The sequence below is a fragment of the Acanthochromis polyacanthus genome, chromosome 17 (assembly GCF_021347895.1).
Source record: "Acanthochromis polyacanthus isolate Apoly-LR-REF ecotype Palm Island chromosome 17, KAUST_Apoly_ChrSc, whole genome shotgun sequence".
NCBI lineage: Eukaryota > Metazoa > Chordata > Actinopteri > Pomacentridae > Acanthochromis > Acanthochromis polyacanthus.
This window is the reverse complement of record NC_067129.1, coordinates 16,576,535-16,593,230: the sequence shown is the minus strand read 5'-3', so window position 1 is coordinate 16,593,230 and position 16,696 is coordinate 16,576,535. Positions and strand designations below refer to the sequence as shown.

At 41.2% G+C, this 16,696-nt stretch overlaps 2 protein-coding genes across 2 annotated transcripts; one reads left to right on the top strand and one right to left on the bottom strand.

Annotated features, from left to right (window-relative positions):
• The first annotated feature begins 588 nt into the window (after positions 1-588).
• si:ch211-266i6.3 (cytoskeleton-associated protein 2) lies at positions 589-3,613 on the top strand. The gene is made up of 7 exons (XM_022194921.2): positions 589-727; positions 1,036-1,117; positions 1,237-1,991; positions 2,081-2,408; positions 2,497-2,557; positions 2,675-2,942; positions 3,075-3,613. The coding sequence occupies exons 2-7, from the start codon at positions 1,073-1,075 to the stop codon at positions 3,337-3,339; spliced, it is 1,722 nt and encodes a 573-aa protein (XP_022050613.1). The 5' UTR covers positions 589-727; positions 1,036-1,072; the 3' UTR covers positions 3,340-3,613.
• Positions 3,614-5,305: 1,692 nt separating this feature from the next.
• Positions 5,306-16,172, bottom strand: stt3a (STT3 oligosaccharyltransferase complex catalytic subunit A). Its single transcript, XM_022194942.2, has 18 exons — positions 16,047-16,172; positions 15,216-15,336; positions 13,875-13,935; positions 13,665-13,786; positions 13,411-13,556; positions 11,377-11,467; positions 10,971-11,077; positions 10,723-10,887; positions 10,400-10,580; positions 10,136-10,291; positions 9,072-9,163; positions 8,677-8,832; positions 7,402-7,590; positions 7,144-7,260; positions 6,906-7,008; positions 6,475-6,663; positions 6,231-6,346; positions 5,306-5,679 (listed from the first exon to the last, which is right to left on the bottom strand). The coding sequence occupies exons 2-18, from the start codon at positions 15,301-15,303 to the stop codon at positions 5,641-5,643; spliced, it is 2,118 nt and encodes a 705-aa protein (XP_022050634.1). The 5' UTR covers positions 15,304-15,336; positions 16,047-16,172; the 3' UTR covers positions 5,306-5,640.
• Between the last annotated feature and the right edge of the window lie 524 nt (positions 16,173-16,696).

The window sequence follows — 16,696 nt, the reverse complement described above, 5'->3', positions numbered from 1 at the left end:
GACAGTTTAGAGCATATGGTTTATGAAAGGAGCGCGCGGTTCGTTTCTGTCCCATAATCCTCAGCGGTCTTTTCAAAGTCTTAAGGTGGAAAACATGCCGGGACATATTCCAAAACTTTCTTCGTGTTTTTTTATTAAGTGGAATTCATATTTTAAATGTGACATATCTATTATTATTATTTTGACAAGAACATTTTCCTCTTGTGGTGAAAGTTTTGAAATTGTAATAAAGATTCAGTTAAAGATCGCTGTGCTAATAGCTGACATACAAGGCAAAGTAGGTTTGCATTTATATGGACTTTATAAGTACATTCTGACATAGCAACAAAATGTAAATATGTGTTATATAAACAAGTGGAGGTCTCTGCTGTTTGACTGTCACGAATTCGCCGTTTTTTCCAAAGGCGGTTGCATTGGGCGTGTAGCTGTGTGTCTGATCCGGTAATACAGGAATCCTATTTGGGTTTAAACATTCAAACAGAAGCGAGGAAAACTTGCGTGATGACAGAATGAGGCCATTCTTTTTCCAAGTCTCGTTGACAGCTTGGAGACATGCTATTGGTCGGTTTTGTTCTCTCGCGATACTAGCGCATCCAATTGCTGTGCAACGGCGCCAAGTCAAACCGAATAGTTTTTCCTCAAGGTCCACAGTCAGCGACGTGTTTTGCTGCAGATTTGCGCTGCTCCGGAGGAGCTTTCTCATATTACGACGAAAGACCACCACAATGTAAGTCTGTTGTTAACTTCACTTCAACATTTTGTAGACATCTCAGTGGAGCAGACTAACGGTTAATGTTCCGTCGTCTAACATTAACGTTTTTTCGCTTCCACCCCTCGCGTCAACGAGCTTATTATAGGCTGTTAGTGCTATTCTAATGATGCCTACAACGATGTTTTTATAAGCATCGTTAACGTTGCATATACGCACATGCAATCAACCTAAGCTTAGTGGACTGAATATACAGTTTTGAGTGTGTTGTGACGGAGTGTGAACGTTTTTATTTTTTAAGCATGCTTTTTTTGTTGATATTTCAGAAATCTTCACTAATTTAACCGGTTGCGAACCTTCACGATGGACAACGTCGCAGTTTCAAGGCGAAACCACACCAACAGAAAAGTAAGTTAATATTTATGAACTGCACATGAAATGGTTGCCTTGCTGCGTCCAATTCTGACTCTTAAAAACATTTTTCCAGCCTAAAATCAGTCGACCTAATCCTGTTTTAATTACAATAGGGAAACAAGGAAAACACCCAGCCTGCACATGGACCTAAATCATTTATCAGAAAAGACGGAACGTCTGCTGCTCCACTCCAGCTGAAAAACAATGAAAAGGAAGAGACCGTGGCAAAAAATGATCTTTTTAAAGCCAAGCCTAAACAGGCTGGCGCAAAGTCGACGTCTGCCGAGGCTCTGAAGAAGGTGAAGATTGTGCAAAGAGATGGGAAAGCAGAGACTGTGAAGCACAAAAAAATGGTCACAGAAGCTCCAAAACCCTCAACTGTTCAGTCATCAAAACCTGCTCCAGGCATGTACAAGGGCAAGATTATCCAGTCAAAAATTGGCTCTATTTGGAAGACGAGTGCATCTGTAGGCGCAGTAGATCCCAAACCATCAGCACCCAAGATGGGCAGTCAGAACATAGCTAAATGCAGGTCCAAATCTGCCTCTGAGATGCCTGGGCGGGGCACACAAAAACCTGCGCCATCAAGGTCCAAGTCAGTTTCTGAAAGACCTGCTCAGGTGTCCAAGCCTGGCACCAACAGCTGCCGTCCTGCGGGTTTCTGTTCTGCTCGCCCTCCTACCAGAACCATCCCAGCAACACTAACGTCTGCCAGCACCAGAAACACTACTGCAGCTCCCACTAAGGCAAGTGGGACTCAGAATTTAAAGCCAAAGATTCCAGTGACCGACAAGCAGGTCAGCAAACCTCCTGTCTCAAGCACCCTCAGCCAGTACAGAGTCACCATGGAGACAGCTGAAGAGAGGAAGTAAGTGTTTTTTCTGTTATGTATTTGATTTTTAGCCTTGATTTGACTGTATGTCAGAAGTATTCAGAATGTTTCTGTTCCCTCTGCAGAGCGAAACTAGCTGAGTGGCTGGCTTCCAAAGGTAAAACTTTAAAAAGACCAGCTATGACAACAACAGCAGCACCCCCAAAAACCAAAGTTTCTGCAAGACCTGAAGCTCATCAGTCTCGGGTTGAGCCTCAGCCTGCTGCACGGCCTGAACCTGAACCCAGTCTGGAAACGCACAACCTCAACTCTGCTGCTTCTCACTGTGATGACACCCAGGGAGCGGCGCCAACAGTTCACGGCCAAACTCCGATCATAATGAACACCACCTTGGACCTGCTTGAAAACTCTGATGCAGATCTGCCTGTTGACTCACAGGACAGAGTGGATGATGTAAGCAGACTGGCAGTGTCTATGTTGCTGAATGAAAATATGACCTTCCACAAAAATAAACTAGATTTCTTCTTTATCATTTTGACAGATTGTTGTGAACCTCTGTGATGCCTTGGAAGCCATGGCAACACCATATAGATGCAGTGATGGTAATTCTGTCTGTTTTGTTAAGTGTTACATTTGGTAAATCCAGTAGTATTAGGTCACTTCTTAAATAGAATTACTCTAAGTGCTTCCATTTACACAAATTTGTCTTTTTCTATTAGAAATCTCACAGGTGAAGGAGGACTGCAGTGATGTTGAAATAGACAGCAGCAAACCAGAAGAAAGTGAAAAAGAGGAACTGAAGAATGAAATACCTGAGGATGTTGGTGAGCAAGTAAAGGATGAAGTAGAAGAATGTGATGACCAGAAGGTGGACACAGAGGATGCTGAGGAAGTAGAAAGTGATGATGATGTGATAGAGCTAACACCGCAGAGGGTGGATGCTTCAGTGATAAAGTACAGCGTGAAGACCACTCCATACCTGCAAAGGTGAGGCCAGCCCCTTTCATTTGCATTAGTGTAATTGTTTTTACTCCGTCCATTCAGGTATTTCATTATTAAACCATGAATAACTTTTCACTAATGACACTTAAGGTTTTCTTCTTGAATTATCTCCTGTAGTGTCAAAAAGACAATTGAAGACGAGGTCAGCACAAGTACGTCGAGAAGAAAGAGCAACATCAAAGATCTGAAGTTCCTGACACCGGTACGCCGATCCTGCCGCATCGAGCGCAAGTCCTCCCGCCTGCCGTCTATGCTCGTCGATCCCGATCCCTGCGTGTCGTCACTGGCTGAGCTGGTGAAGCTGGATGATGATCCCAATGCCTACATCTACAGAAAAAATAGTGCACTTCTCGAGGATCTGCCAGACCAACCCAGAGTGTGAAGAGAGATGTTTTTCAAAAAGAAAAAAAGTCCTTCAGAAAAACCTGGGACTAAAGCTAATGGACACTTTATACTGTTACTTGTAAGATGTTTTTTTACTAATCTGAATTCATCTGCAAGATTTGTGTTGGGTAATTTAATTTGTTTTATTTTACTGAGGGGAGAACATATAGTTCATGTTTATTCTTTCCTTCTCTGAATGTATTAACAGTTTCCTTTAACAGAAAATTGACATGTATCACCACATGTACCGTAATAAAATACTTTATTTTAAATGGTTGTGCTTTGACTAAAGTCTTGAATACATCTGTAAATGTCTCACGTTTGGTCTAGCTGAATGCAAAGGTTAAGAAATATCCTATGAGGAAGTTTAAGTAAAGTATAGGCACATTTCACTGAAATCCAACAAGTGTAATGGAACTGACCAAATAAATCATTGTCAGAATAACTGAGGGTTAGACAGTTATTGGAATGTGATCTACCTAAAACTCACCACCCAGCTGTGGGCATCCCCCTAACGCTATTCTTGAGATGATCCCATCTTACTTCTCTTTTAATCAGGAATATTAGGGCCTACAGCCTCCATGTGCAGGACTTTGTGCATTTCACTGTTCCTATGGTCTGAATGGAAATGAGGAAGAATGCTTTTAGATTTGCTGCTCCAACTACATGGAATATTTTGCAGTCAGAACTCAAGTCTGGTATCTGAATGCATTTACAGCTATGATCAATCCAATCATATCCAGGCTTCTGGAGTGCAAATGTTTTAATTATCCATCCATCCATTCTCTATACATCGCTTTATCCTCACTAGGGTAGCAGGGGGTGCTGGAGCCTATCTCAGCTGACTCGGGTGAAGGCAGGGGACACCCTGGACAGGTCGCCAGTCTGTTGCAGGGCTACGTATACAGACAAACACACTCACACCTACGGACAATTTAGAGTAACCAATTAACCTCAGCATATTTTTAGACTGTGGGAGGAAGCTGAAGCGCCCGGAGAAAACCCACACATGGACAGGGAGAACATGCAAACTCCATGCAGAAAAATCCCAGGCTCACCCTGGGATTTGAACCAGGGATCTTCTTGTTGCAAGGCAAAAGTGCTAACCACTACCCACTGTGCAGCCTCAGTTTTAACTAATCTTGTCTAATTATTTGTAATTTTTATGTCTATGTTTAAATGTGATTGTGTTAAAACTGTTGTTTTTAGCTGTATATACTGCCGTTCTTGGCCAGGTCTCTCTTGTAAAAGAGATCTTGGATCTCAATGGGACAAACCTGGTTAAATAAAGGTAATAATATATAAAAAGAAGTCTAGTTAGTCAAACCATTTAATTTGAATGTGGTCTCATCACTCCACACAATCTTTGTGGGAAAGTGTACGTTTTTGGTACGTCGTTCCAAGTGCCACTCACAATACTGTACTCTTCAGTCTGGATCATCGTCATTAAGAGTATGGACTAATCTTGGAATGTAACTTTTCCATTGATGTTTCATGATGCGATGGACAGATGATTTTGAAAAGCCTACCTCACGACTAGCTTGCCGCACAGACTTCCTTGGACTTCGCTGAAACGTTTCCAGTACCCTTTCTTCCTTTGTTAGATTTCTTTTTATGGGGATACCAAAAAGTCAAAAGTCTACGCAATGAGACCTGCAACAGTCACTGAATTGAGAGCAACCACTGAACGTGAATGCACGCAAATACCAAGGGAATTGTTTCTGGCAGTGTCTGGACCAGAACGGACATCACTTTGAGAACAGGTGGTGACAAAACAATAGAATGATGTTTATAAATTCTTTTACATTTTGAAAATTAAACAAATTATAACAAACACTGAGTTTACAATTATTTAAAGTGTGTATACATTTTTTGGGACATCCTGTATAATAATCCCCCAAATTCAAACTGCTCTGATTAGATCTGAAAAGTGTATGTTTTGTGAAGGAAAAAGATACAGACAATTTTATCACATTTAATCCCACTTTAATTGATCACGTAAAAATCCAAAGCGCTCAGAAATGAACACTGCTTTCATTTGAGCGCTTCTTGGCAAATTACACTCCTGACATTAGACTGGACGTTTTGACACCAGTTCCCTCTGATCCCAGATGAGACATTTCATTATAACAAAATAAAAAAATGAAAATCATCCACAAAAAAACCTAAATCTCTGATGCAATTTTCTTCCCCTAAACAAAAAGTATAAAAAGTACTCTTTCCCACTCATCTGCAGACCATAGGGGAAGGCGTTCAGTGCTGTGCGCTAAAATGCTGTTTTCACTGCCATCAGAAGATCTTATGTCCTTGAAAGACCACGGTTGTCAAGATCTTTCACCTGAAAGAAGAAACAAGACTTTGTTAGAAAGTTTTGTTATAACGCAGATATCCTATAATACTGTTTGTAACAGTAGACAAGCCAAGCCTGATTAAACAAGAATCAGTCAGACACAGACTAATCCATCAGATGTGACAAGTATTTGCACTGATGAATAATCTTCAGATCTGATAAACGAATAGACATATTAGATATAGAAGTATAAAGCATCAGAAAACAAACAAAAAAAAAAAGTTCATCAAAAAGTTACCTCAACATGTCTTATTTCACTTTATAACCCAAAATGCTTAATGTATCATTTCAAGTAGATGTCCATATTAGAGAACCTGGAACCATCAACTAAACTAGATGTTAATTATTTCTTCAACATGTTACAGTTCAGATTCCAGGCTTAGGTGGTAAAGAAATGTTACTCTTCTAGCCGTATGTCTAATCTGTGATTTCCTTAAAAGAAATTGTTTCAGAAGATCTCTTCTTGATCAGCAAACCACTGTGGGGTTGAACAGTCCTTGCAGACTGATAGGTCCTATAAATAAAGTCAGCTGCTTTACCTTGTATATCCTAACCAGCCAGTGCTCTGTTGTGTAGGCCTCCTCCAACACATCCAGCTCAAAGTCTTTGTTCCCAATCTCAGCATTCCTCACTCTGTCATAACCAGGAGGGCGCTCTGCAGAGAAAAGCAGCAAAATTACAGTACAGAGGAGAACTGCAAGTTGATCTTATCAGGTTTTGGCAGATATTTGCCTCTGATTGCAAGGCAGAAGAGCTCAGACTCCGGGCTGTAGAGCTACTCACTGGCCTCTGTGTAGACCTGTCCAAAGCGGTAGTAACACATCTTGTACATGAGGCAGTTGAGCAGGACAGGCGAACCCTCACGATCCACTCTGAACTCTCCGGTGGGAGTGTAGTAGTCGTGCTCCTTGATGTGTTTGCCTGTGTCTGTGCTTCCCCCAATACGGACCATCCACAGAAACTTGTTGATGTCTGCCATGTAAAGAGATGCATCATTTAGACAGGCGCTCATAACAATGTCCAGGATCACTTCATGAAATCAATACGTGAACCAAATATCTTCTAGCCTTACACATTTCCTGAAATTAATTAAGCTCCAAATTTTTTTTAATGTCCATTTGATAGGTTAGTACACAGCAAACAGGTTTAGTAGGTGCAGTCCTGAAGGAACTATCCTGATATAGGACAGTATGTGCTGATACTTGGGAACGTACCATCTGAGGAATAACCTGTCAGTCCTCCAAAGATGACCAGGACATAACTGACATCCAGCTCCCTCATAATCTCATAGGCCCTCTCCTCTGTGGATGCCATGGCCTACAGAGGATTCAAAAGGCTTCATTGTCATAAATAATTAACAAAGCATCTTAGTGAATAACAGCCAGATCAACACAGCAGCTTATGAAGCTGAACATCATAAAAGATGATTCATCTAAAGGTGGCCCAGCTCACCTGTCCAACTCTGGAGATGTGTGTGTTGTTCCAGGTGTTGTTGTCCACTAGAATTGTTCGATTAGCCATTGCAGTTATCTGATAGCCATAATCCCACCATGACATGACTTTGGCATCCTGAAAGCACAAAATAAAATGAAGCTACCTGAATGGAGACCCTATAGTTGATGGCTGCGACTGTACATGGCTCATGGCAACAATTTCTCAATCCACGTTTAATATGAGGCGGACTCTTTGGTTACTATGGGGATGACTGACCTCAGGAGTGTTGTGGCGGAGCCAGTAGTAGGCCTCTCTGAAGTCATCGAAGATGATGCGGCTGCCGTCACCTCCACGAGCCGAAAGGACAATGGAAGGAGAGGAGTAGGCTTCACTGGTCACCCAGGTCGAGTGGAAGGTGTACGTGATGAGGAAGAAAGCCATGACCAGAATCATCCCACTGGCAACCTGGCAGGTACACACAGAACTTTACCGTATGCATGCATGTGATAAAGTATACCCAGCAATGTGTCAAGAAATCAAGAATCCAAGTAACAGTGCTCATTCTGCAGAGGGGTTATAGTTTTAGGTGATTTTTAAGAAATATTGAAAAATTTGACCTATTTGGACATCAAAGAGAATATTTAATTTGAGAAATTTAGATGGAAATGTCTAATGAGGAGCTGAGGAGCTGTTAAAAACAATAAGGAGGGGCATCAACTACATACTGCTTTTTTTTTAAAGGACCTTGAGCCAAAAATGTTGGGAATCCTTAACACTGCAGTGTAGCTTTTAACCTTATCATATAACCTAATGGAAATATAACAAATGTAGTGGGGTAAAAACTACAAGCTTGTGCAATTATGTTTTTATCATATTGAAAATATGATCTATCCTATTTTAATAGCAGCCCATTTTACACATTTTCATCTCCTCACATCTGGATTACTGGAGCAGCCTTTCACCTGACTAAAGCAACAATCTATTAATTAATGGTCCTGTGCAGAATTAGGCTGCCCGGTTTTGAAACAGAACCAAAAGCCATGAGCACATCACTCCTGTTTTAGCCTCATTACACTGGTGTGTTTATGAACAGATTTGAACATTTTTCTAAATACTTTTAAGACCCTTCATGGCCTCTATCACAGTTATATCAGTGACCTCTTGGTGCCAAATGTAGCAATACACAGTTTGAGATTTTCGGGCAGAGGTCTGTACCAGGGGCCAGGATATAAACTGAAGACGACAAATGCTCTGAGGCTCTGGAACCATCAGGTGGGATTTGTCAGTGACCCCTATTAAGTCCCTCCATCAATCATACTTTATTGGGAATGTATGACCTGAAATGTAAACAGCCTTTACGCTCTCTGAAACCAGATCTTAAGCTTAAAACAACAAAACATGGTTGAGGTTGGAACCATGGAAAAGCCAAAAATGAGTAAGAGCTGTTTAATCTGTTTGAATGTACTGATTTTCATGCGTGCATAGAATACAAACTATCCACAGAATGTCACCGTCCTGTAACCGCCTCTCAGACATCGGTATATGCTGTACCTCATTTTTGATGGGGTAAGTTGAGTCCTGCTGCTTCTTGCTCTTCTTGTCTGGCCGACTGACATCCAAATTCTTCATGTAAGTGGTTAACACCTGGGAGACACCAATGCCTGACAAGATGCACATGACTGGAGCCAACACCAACATCAGACGCACCTGAGGAGGAAACAAACAAGCAGCGCATTAAAACATGCATATCTATAGAGAAGGTGCAAATTTACATCGCTAGATACACAATTACGATTTACATCAGCGCATTCTATTCTGTGAAAGTGGTAACTCTGTTAGACTGGAAGAAGCAACCAAAAGCAAACAAACGAGTCTGTTTATCTGCTATGTAATTTGGAAAGTATTGTAAAAGCTGATTTTGTAAAAAAAAAAAAAAAAACACATACCATGACAGCTGAGAAGTACATGCTGGTAACTCCATACATGATGATGAAGATCCTGGCGTCAGACAGGTTGTTAAAACAGTAGTAAAGACCAACTGCAAGGAAGCAAAGTCAAACCAGTTACATTTGAAGTGATGGCATGTTGATAAGGCCAATTAATGGTTTCTGCATCCATGTGTGCAGGCCCACAGGTGGACTGTGGATGTGGATCTGTTTACACTTCAACAGAGTCACACAGGTCTGCTGAACAGCCGGTTGCATTTTTCCTCATGTTGAACAGAGAAAAACACACAAGGAAACAGCATTGTATCAGCAGTTCTCAATGAGGTGTGCCGGTTGAAAACAGAGGATTTCGGGAGAAATGAAGACGTCTTACAGTGTTTGAGCATTGTCGATGAAAGCATATACAACAGAGCTCCTCTGAAGCACTGGAATTTAGATGAATTTAAGGATGGATTATAAAGGGTGTGGATGACCAAGAATCTCCTCATACCAAACGCTTATTTTAAGCACCGCTTGTTTTCTTGACATATACTCAGGAGCGCTTGTAGTGTGAATAGTCCGCCCAGTCACATAATTTAGGCTGGAAGTGGACAGTCCAGACCCTCATAAACTTACACTATCGTTAAAAAGTTCGGGGTCACTTAGAAGTGTCTTTATTTTTAAAGAAGATCTGGGTTTTTTTTCCAATGAACGATAACATTAAATTAATCAGAAATACAGTCTAGACATTGTTCATGTGGTAAATGACCATTCTAGTTGGAAACTGCAGATTTTTAATGGAATATCTCCATAGGGGTACAGAGGAACATTTCCACCAACCATCACTCCTGTGTTCTGATGCTACATTGTGTTAGCTAATGGTGTTGAAAGGGTAACTGATGATTAGAAACCCCTTGTGCTATTATGTTAACACATGAATAAAAGCGTGTTTTCATAGAAAACATGAAATTATCTGGGTGACCCCAAACTATTGAACGGTAGTTTAAATGGATGACAACATTCACATTGCAGACGCAGAAAGCATGAAATCGCCCTTATGTGATTTTGAGTTTCTGCTGACTTGCCTGGGAACATGAAAACCAGCAGCTGGAGGTCAAAGTAGTATGAGGACCAGGTTGTGGGTTGGTGCTCAGAGACAGAGGCGATGATGGGGATGTTGTTCTTGGCGTAGGAGGGATCCAGCAGCGAGTAGAAACGACCAGTCCATGGAGAGATTTTACCTGAGAGCAATATGTTCAAAGTCAGTCATAGTCCAAAGAAAAATAATGTCCAAAGCAAAGAAAGGAATGAAGCAAATATTTCTACTACGCTGCCCTCTGACCTCTTACCTGTCAGCATGAGAACAGCACCCGCAGACAGCAGGATAAAGCCCACCAGAGAGATGACACTCTTGAACAGCACCTCAAATTGCTGAGCATTGAGTTTGCTGCGCAGGTAGTCCACAAAGGCATGGATCTGGCACAAGCCAAACACACCGAAGGCTGCCATGTGTTCTGAAGACTGCACTGGCTGGTGTAGGACAGAAGAGAGAGAGAGAAAAACTGGGTTTCCTGGTGCAGAGTTGAAGCTTTTCTCCCCATCATGTGACAACCACTTTCTTTTGAACTTTGTCTAAAAATATCCTGAAGTGACACAAGTCAGTATTCTTTACCTGGAAACCAACAAAAGAGATCTGCATGGAGAGGATGGTGCCCAGGCAGTAGACGGTGCAGTAAGCCACGTATATGCGGTGAGAGAATCGGCCTGTGAGCATCAGCACCAGAACGTGGAGGGGTATAAGGTTGATCAGGAACACGTAGCCACCCCAGGAGGAAACCTAAACACACGCAAAGACCTTATCATACCTCTGTAAACTCTGATATACTTTCGTGCAACATGCAGATTTGCAGCTCTGCTCACCATGTAGAAGTAGGCCAGGGCGCACATGGACGACCAGTACACTGACCCTGTTTTGACAGCCTTGATCCACATGTAATAGGTCAACAACATGCAGAAGATGGCGATACCTGCACACAACAGCACAGAGGCATTACATTAACTACTTTGGTCATATTTTCTCTCAATAAAATTGCTACATGCATCAATATAAACATAGTAAGGCTTAAAATAACAATTACTCTTGTTAGCAATGGTCTTTAAAACATATTTTTAAAAAAACAGTAAAGAATGCCCATTGCCATACTTCATCGAATGTCTTGATTTGTTCAACCAACTGTCTCACTGTTAACCAAAACAAACATTCTCACATATAAGAGCCTAGAACTGTCACATTTTTGTACATTTCTACTAGCAGTTTGTCATTTACCTTCATTATCATAGGAGCCAGCAACAGAACGAGAGATATAACCAGGCACCACTGCAATCATGGCAGCCGCCAGGAGCCCAGCACCTGCATCCTAAACAGACAAAATAGTACTCAGTGACTGTAGTGTGTACATTTCTACTGCTAAAAGCATATAGAGTGGTCCCTCGTCTATCGTGGAGGTTACATTCCAGACCCCTCCACGGGTCTGCAAAGTACCGCCCATATTCATTTTAGGTATATTTTAAGGCTTTATAAACCCTTCTCACACACTGCACAACACCGCAGAGAAACACTACGCGCAGAGATCCTGAATGCATGCTACACACCGGAGATCAAGGAGACTGATGCTACGGTAACAGCCATTCAGCGCCCAATGGTGTAGGCTACACATTTTATTTTGATTAAATATTCTCTTAAAGGGGAACTTCGTTTTTTTTTCAACCTGGGGTCTGTTTTCATATGTCATTTCATACAAGTGACTGATGCAGAAATGAATTTTGGACATAGCTCCAGTATTTAGCCAGGCAGGAAGCTTAGCAGCTCAGCTCGCGAAAAGTATGGGGCAACTGGCCCCCCCGCGTCAAAGTCCGCCCTAACGTGCTTTTTTCCCCCCCACACTGACCGGCTCGGATAGTCTTAACGAGTGTCCCACAACAAACTAGAGATGAGAAGTGAACGAAAACCTCCACATTACCTGGCGATCGCTATTTGTTGTGGTCTGTATCCAAAGCTCAGGACGCTAGAAAGCAAATCTCGTTCCGAAATCGCGCGATAGCTCGCGGAATTGTGCAATTTCGGAACGAGATTTGCTTTCTAGCGTCCTGAGATTTGGATACAGACCACAACAAATAGCGATCGCCAGGTAATGTGGAGGTTTTCGTTCACTTCTCATCTCTAGTATGTTGTGGGACACTCGTTGAGACTATCCGAGCCGGTCAGTGTGGGGAAGAAAGCACGTTAGGGCGGACTTTGATGCGGGGGGCCAGTTGCCCCATACTTTTCGCGAGCTGAGCTGCTAGCTGAGCTGCTAGCTGAGCTGCCTGCCTGGCTAAATACTGGAGCTATGTCGAAAATTCATTTCTGCATCACTTACTTGTACGAAGTTACATATGAAAACAGACCCCAGGTTGAAAAAAAACGAAGTTCCCCTTTAATATGTTTTAATGGATATTTTTTAATAGATTTTTTAGGCTGAAAATCCTTATTTTACCACAAAAATAATTAAAATAATGTAGCCATCGCAGAGCTGGTCTATGACTGAACTGTTGTGCTGAAATACACCATGGGAGTTCAAGGTGTTGGGGGTTTAAATGTTATTATTGCGGTTTATGTTGGCGATACAGGGTTATTAGTATTTGTGTTTTAGTCAGACTGGTTAGTTTGGTTAAGTGTTGTCAGGTCGGTGAGTGTGAAGTGTGTTTGATGACTTCCTGACATATTTTCTCTATTGGTATTCTCCATGTGTGTCAAAATAAAAGCATTTGCCAGTTGCAGAATGCATAAACAGCAGATATCCTTTCCCCAACGTCATTCTTAAATGCAACTCGCCACAATAATACATATATAAAAATACCTATATATCGCACAATCCTACGATTTAGCGAAAAATCTGCAATACCAAATGCAATGTAAAAATCCACGATGCGGTGAGACCGTGAAAAGTGAACTGTAATATGACGAGGGATCACTGTACAGTCAGTTTTGCTGAAACCATCTTAGATGACTGTTGATTAAACTGTATGCTATTTTGGAGGCTGCAGTTTTTATTGCTGTTGAACTGCACTGCATCATATCATGGACTGATGTTTCTATTATATTATTCATTTCATTTCTATCAATGAGGGTAAATACCAGACATCACTTTGTACGATACATTACACTTCAGTAGCACCTCAAACTGCAAATTGAGTATACTCTGACTAAAAAAATTACCAACGTGTCACAACAAATTAATGCAGTCAGGAGAAAAGTCATTCGTCTAATGCTACCAGGATTCTGAATGAAGAATTTGTGTAAGTATATTATGCATTTTACCTTCAGCTCCTTGGTAAAGTGGTAGGTGACTATGGCAGTGAAGGAGGAGAACAGGGGAGCCAGGAAAACGCAGACATTTCGAATGTCAATGGTGATGTGGAAAAAATGTAGGACGTGGTAGAGGACGGCAGACGTGATCATCAATCCTGGTGAAGGAGAAAATATGAAGACAGTCATTCATTGGCATCACTTTTCTGGAGTATATGAGTCAGTAATAGCTAAATGGTTTACCAGCCTTGTTGTCTGATTCTTACCTGGATAAATGGTGCCACCAATGATCCTCCCCAGAGGATACCAGGCTCTGTCATCAAACCAGTTGTGAAACTTATAAAATCCTTCTTCTGCCAGGAAGCGGGTGGTACGGTAGTTGAAGTACCTGAAAGTGAGATGAAGGTGAGACTTGATTTTTATGGAGGACAATCTAAAAAAAGAACAAAAAAAACACTGACACAAGTGGCACTTACGGATCGAACTCATGGATGACACTTTCAAACCTCAACACGGAAAAAAGCCTGGTGGAGAATGCTGAGGAGGAGAAGAAGAAGAACAACAAGTATTAACAGCCTTTTCAGAAATGACAAATGCAACATTGCCGGTTTCATCAGTCTGGCACAGCGACAACATTCTGTCATTCAGAGATAGATCAGTTTTTTTCCTCATAGCTTCATCCAGATAAAACACCACAGTGACAGAGAGAGACACATTATGTACAAGATACTTATTATTTAAATGAGACTGGACAGCACATCAAGTGATATATAACATATGATTATACACTACTAAACAAAATAGAAAAATAAATACAAAATCTCCAATAGCCCAGTTTATGTACGATTTCTCTAATCACTGAAAATGTGGTCCAAGAATGATGACAAACTACAACTTAACCAGCAGCTGAAAAATATCTCAATGACTGTGACGGAAATTAGGACTAAGCCTGAAGATATGGATTAAACAACTGGAAGCAACAAACTAAACTTCAGTCTCTGTTAACATCTTGCCCAAAACAAAAAAAGAAGGATTACATTATGAATGTCTATGCACCTTAGGTAGTTTGATAAAACTGTCTACCTACTACCTGCCAAGTCACTTTAAGTCACTCAAATTCACTTTAAGTCACCATGCCTTGAAATGTGTAAATACTGTATACTGAATTTTAATTACACTGAGTATTCTTCAGATGTTAAAATTAGAAGCATATTTAATAGTATAGTACAGCAGTATAGTATTGTACAGCAAGAAAATTTTCAAAGTATATGCTAACATTTAATGTTATGAACCTGCCTTTTTGCTATTTTATATGACTGTATATCAGCTGCTGAACACTTGAATTTCCCTTGGGATTAAAAAAAGTATCTCTCCATCTATTATTCATGAGTCTTATTAGTCTAGGCTCTTGTTTTTAATCGCAGTTAAGTTTTATCATTCTGGATATTTCTGGTTTTAGCCTAACTAATTTGAAATTGTAGAGCAAAAGGGAGCGACAAAGGTGTTATGATTTTGTCTGCAAACAATGTCATTTTCTCTCGCTGATGGTTTTGGACCAACACTAGTGCTGATAAATGGAACATGAACCTTCCAAAATTAACTTCACACCACTCAAAGTACTGTTACCAGTGCATGTATATCTGATACTGTTACGGCCTGCAGATCAGACTTGATTTGTGTTGAAAGTGATTAAGCAGACACACTCAGTTGTAGTCAAACTTTGGGAAAAGTGCACGTTTAAAAGGGTCTAATGTGTTGTCTTTGTTTTCAAGGATTGGGGACACAGTACTGTTATATGCATGGTGCAGGAGACTCACAGAGGACAGCAGCCATAGACAGGATGAGCAGCTTCAGCAGTGTGTCCTGTTTCTCATAGGACAAACGCAGGAAGCCCAGCTTGGTCATTTTGGCGAGGTTAGGGACAGCTCACCGTACTACCTGATGGAAGGAAGACAAGATCTACTGTGATGAAAAGCATTTCAGAGGTATTTTCAGCCCTTATCTGGCTAACAAATGTTTATTAAGACACAATCAGTGCTGCAGCTGCCAGCAGTCTTCAGTCCAACCGGGTAAGGCCACGCACTTAGTTGTGGCGTCGGGAACCAGGAAGCGGCCACTCTGGAAGCCCCGTGCAGGGAATGGTGTCAGTCTTCTTCACATTTTGCATTAAAAACTACTATGCAAAGCAGAAACTCAAACTGCTGAGCTCCACGGAGACGTTATTAATGCTCACTTTCAAAGCAGCAGCATCAGAGCGAACGTGAGAACTGCTGACAGTTAACCAACCTTCAACATCACAGAGCGAGAAAATGAGCAGCAGCTGATAACTGTTAAGTGGCTATTAACAGGCACGATGTGCATATTTAACATATAAGCAGCCACAGTGTAAAATAGACAGTATCTTATAGCTGGTCAGCATTAGGCCGGCTTATGCTGATGCTTCCATCCAGTTAAAAGTGTGAGAAGCTAGCGAGGCTAACTTGCTAGCCGCTGTTTAAGGAAAACCCTAATTATGCGCCTCTTGTCTGACTTACTGTAAAGCTACCAGTGGGTCCTTCAAACACGGCAACAGGACAACAGCCTCAAATAAAAACTGATAGTCCTATATGAGCTAACAGCTTTAATGTGTAATGTTCAGTTAGACTCACCCGCTCCGCTCCTGCTACTCGTACACTTTTCACACACAACCTTCACCGTAAACTAGGCCCGCCCCAACAACGCCGCGGTGTGCGTTTATTGGTCGAACGTCAGTGTACTGTAATTTCACAAGAATATGATTGGTTCTTTGGCTGTCATTCAAATTTGGTTCCCTGCATTGCCGCTGAGGTGTAGTGACGTGTCCTTATGGGCAACGAAAACATGTCGCCCCCTGCTGGCTGAAACATAATATCGCCTCGTTTCATGTATCGCCACCAAAGTCAAACAGTTAATATTACAGTTAGTAGTTATTAAAAACTGAGTATTGTTTTTCAAACTTTATTTTATCTAAATCAAGATTTAAACGCGTCCAACTGGATTTTTACATAATATGTAGGAGCTATACAAATGGAGTACAATTTTTAACTAATAGAGGTCAGCATGTATCTTTCCCAGTTGATTCCTTATAATGCAATCACTCTATATGTTTAAACGAGGTAGTCTTTATAAAATGCCCTTGCTTGCACAATTTTTCAGAACAGAAATCTGAACCTTGTATAAAGCCCATTTAAAAATTCTCATTCCATTGAGATATTAGAGTCCACTTTCATGTATCTATTGTGAGGTCTGCACAGTAAATCATAATTTAGTTTTAATGTTA